General features: G+C 31.1%; 1 protein-coding gene across 1 annotated transcript in view; it reads right to left on the minus strand.

Annotated features, from left to right (window-relative positions):
* Positions 1-21: 21 nt before the first annotated feature.
* Positions 22-1,613, minus strand: part of LOC100632431 (fibulin-2-like) — a gene marked incomplete at its 3' end in the record, with an annotated part of 4,255 nt that continues 2,663 nt past the window's right edge. Inside the window, exons 2-10 of the mRNA XM_020005096.1 lie at positions 1,524-1,609; positions 1,346-1,471; positions 1,175-1,297; positions 1,002-1,127; positions 825-947; positions 659-781; positions 493-609; positions 192-440; positions 22-144 (exon numbers count right to left, since the gene is read on the minus strand). Coding sequence (XP_019860655.1) covers positions 22-144; positions 192-440; positions 493-609; positions 659-781; positions 825-947; positions 1,002-1,127; positions 1,175-1,297; positions 1,346-1,471; positions 1,524-1,609 — 1,196 coding nt within the window. The remainder of the gene's footprint in view (positions 145-191; positions 441-492; positions 610-658; positions 782-824; positions 948-1,001; positions 1,128-1,174; positions 1,298-1,345; positions 1,472-1,523; positions 1,610-1,613) is intronic.

Raw genomic sequence — 1,613 nt, forward strand, 5'->3', positions numbered from 1 at the left:
ACTACATATAGTTATGCTTACCAGAACAATTATGTCCATCAGTGTCCAGACTATATCCTGTGTTACAAGAACAAGTATAAGAGCTGAGGGTATTAGTGCAAATTTGGCTACAGTCTCCATTATTCAAAATACATTCATTAGAATCTAAAATTATAATTTAATATGTCAAATACTAAAACTGCTGATTATACCTGTACAGTTGTGACCATTAGCATCAATGAAGTATCCATTAGGACAGGAACAATAATAACTACCATCAGTATCATGACATATTTGTTCACATCCTCCATTATTATTAAGAGTACACTCATCAATATCAGTACAAGTGTGATTATCATTAGTGAGTTGATAACCATTATCACAAGTACATGTATAACTACCAATAGTGTTAGTACATAACTGAGAACAACCTGATGTTCCTTCACTGCACTCATCAATATCTTCATTATAACACAAAAGTAAACAGATACTTATCATTAAATCAAGTATTACCTGAACAAAATTTCTCATTGTATAATCTATAACCAGCATTACAGGAACAACTAAAGAATGGAACTTGATTTGTACAAATCTGTTCACATAAATCTTCAATGTCACATTCATCAATGTCTGCATTTATTAAATTGAATCATTTAGTGTCAATTTGTGATTAAATTACCCGTGCAGTTTCTGTCATTAATCTCTAGATGGTATCCATCATAACAGGAACAACTATAGCTTCCATTAGTATTAGTACAAATATGCTCACAATTTCCATTATCATTAGTACACTCATTGATATCTATAATTGGTATATGAATGATAATAAAAGTTACTTTTAATACCTAAGCAATTATGTTCATCTAAATTTAAAGTGTATCCATCATCACAGTTGCAGTGATAGCTACCAGGAGTATTAACACAGACATATGCACAACCCCCATTATTAATGGAGCATTCATTAATGTCTACATTATTTCAAAAAAACACAAGCATAGAGTCAAAGAATTAGGAAAATATACCTGTGCAATTAACTTGATTACCATCCAATGTGTACCCATTTTCTTGACATGCACATAAATAGCTTCCATTAGTATTTGTACACACATCTTCACAACCTCCATTGTTAACAGAGCATTCATTTATATCTAATGTATGAGGTTGCATATACATTCGGTTAATGCATTAAATTTACCTTGGCATGTATGATAATCATTCATCAGTTGGAAACCAGTGAAACAAGTACAGTAATAGCTTCCAATAGTATTAATACACTGCATATTACAACTGGATAATCCTTCACTACACTCATCAATTTCTAAATATTATAAGGTTAACAATAATAATGATGATACAAGTAACTTACCATCACATGTTCTACCATTACTAGCTAGTCTGTATCCAGAATAACATGTACAATAATAAGAATCATTATGTGTGTGACAAATATGTTCACAAGCATTTGGATTAGCAGCACAATCATTAGGATCACCTAATAAAAGAAACAATTATCTGATGTTAAAAAGTATCATTCAATGGCTAACTTGTACATCCATGCCCATCATCATCAAGAGTATATCCAGTATTACACTGACAATAATAAGATCCAACTTGATTGATACACACTTGACTAC

Source organism: Amphimedon queenslandica, unplaced genomic scaffold (assembly GCF_000090795.2).
Source record: "Amphimedon queenslandica unplaced genomic scaffold, v1.1 AMPQUscaffold_11728, whole genome shotgun sequence".
NCBI lineage: Eukaryota > Metazoa > Porifera > Demospongiae > Haplosclerida > Niphatidae > Amphimedon > Amphimedon queenslandica.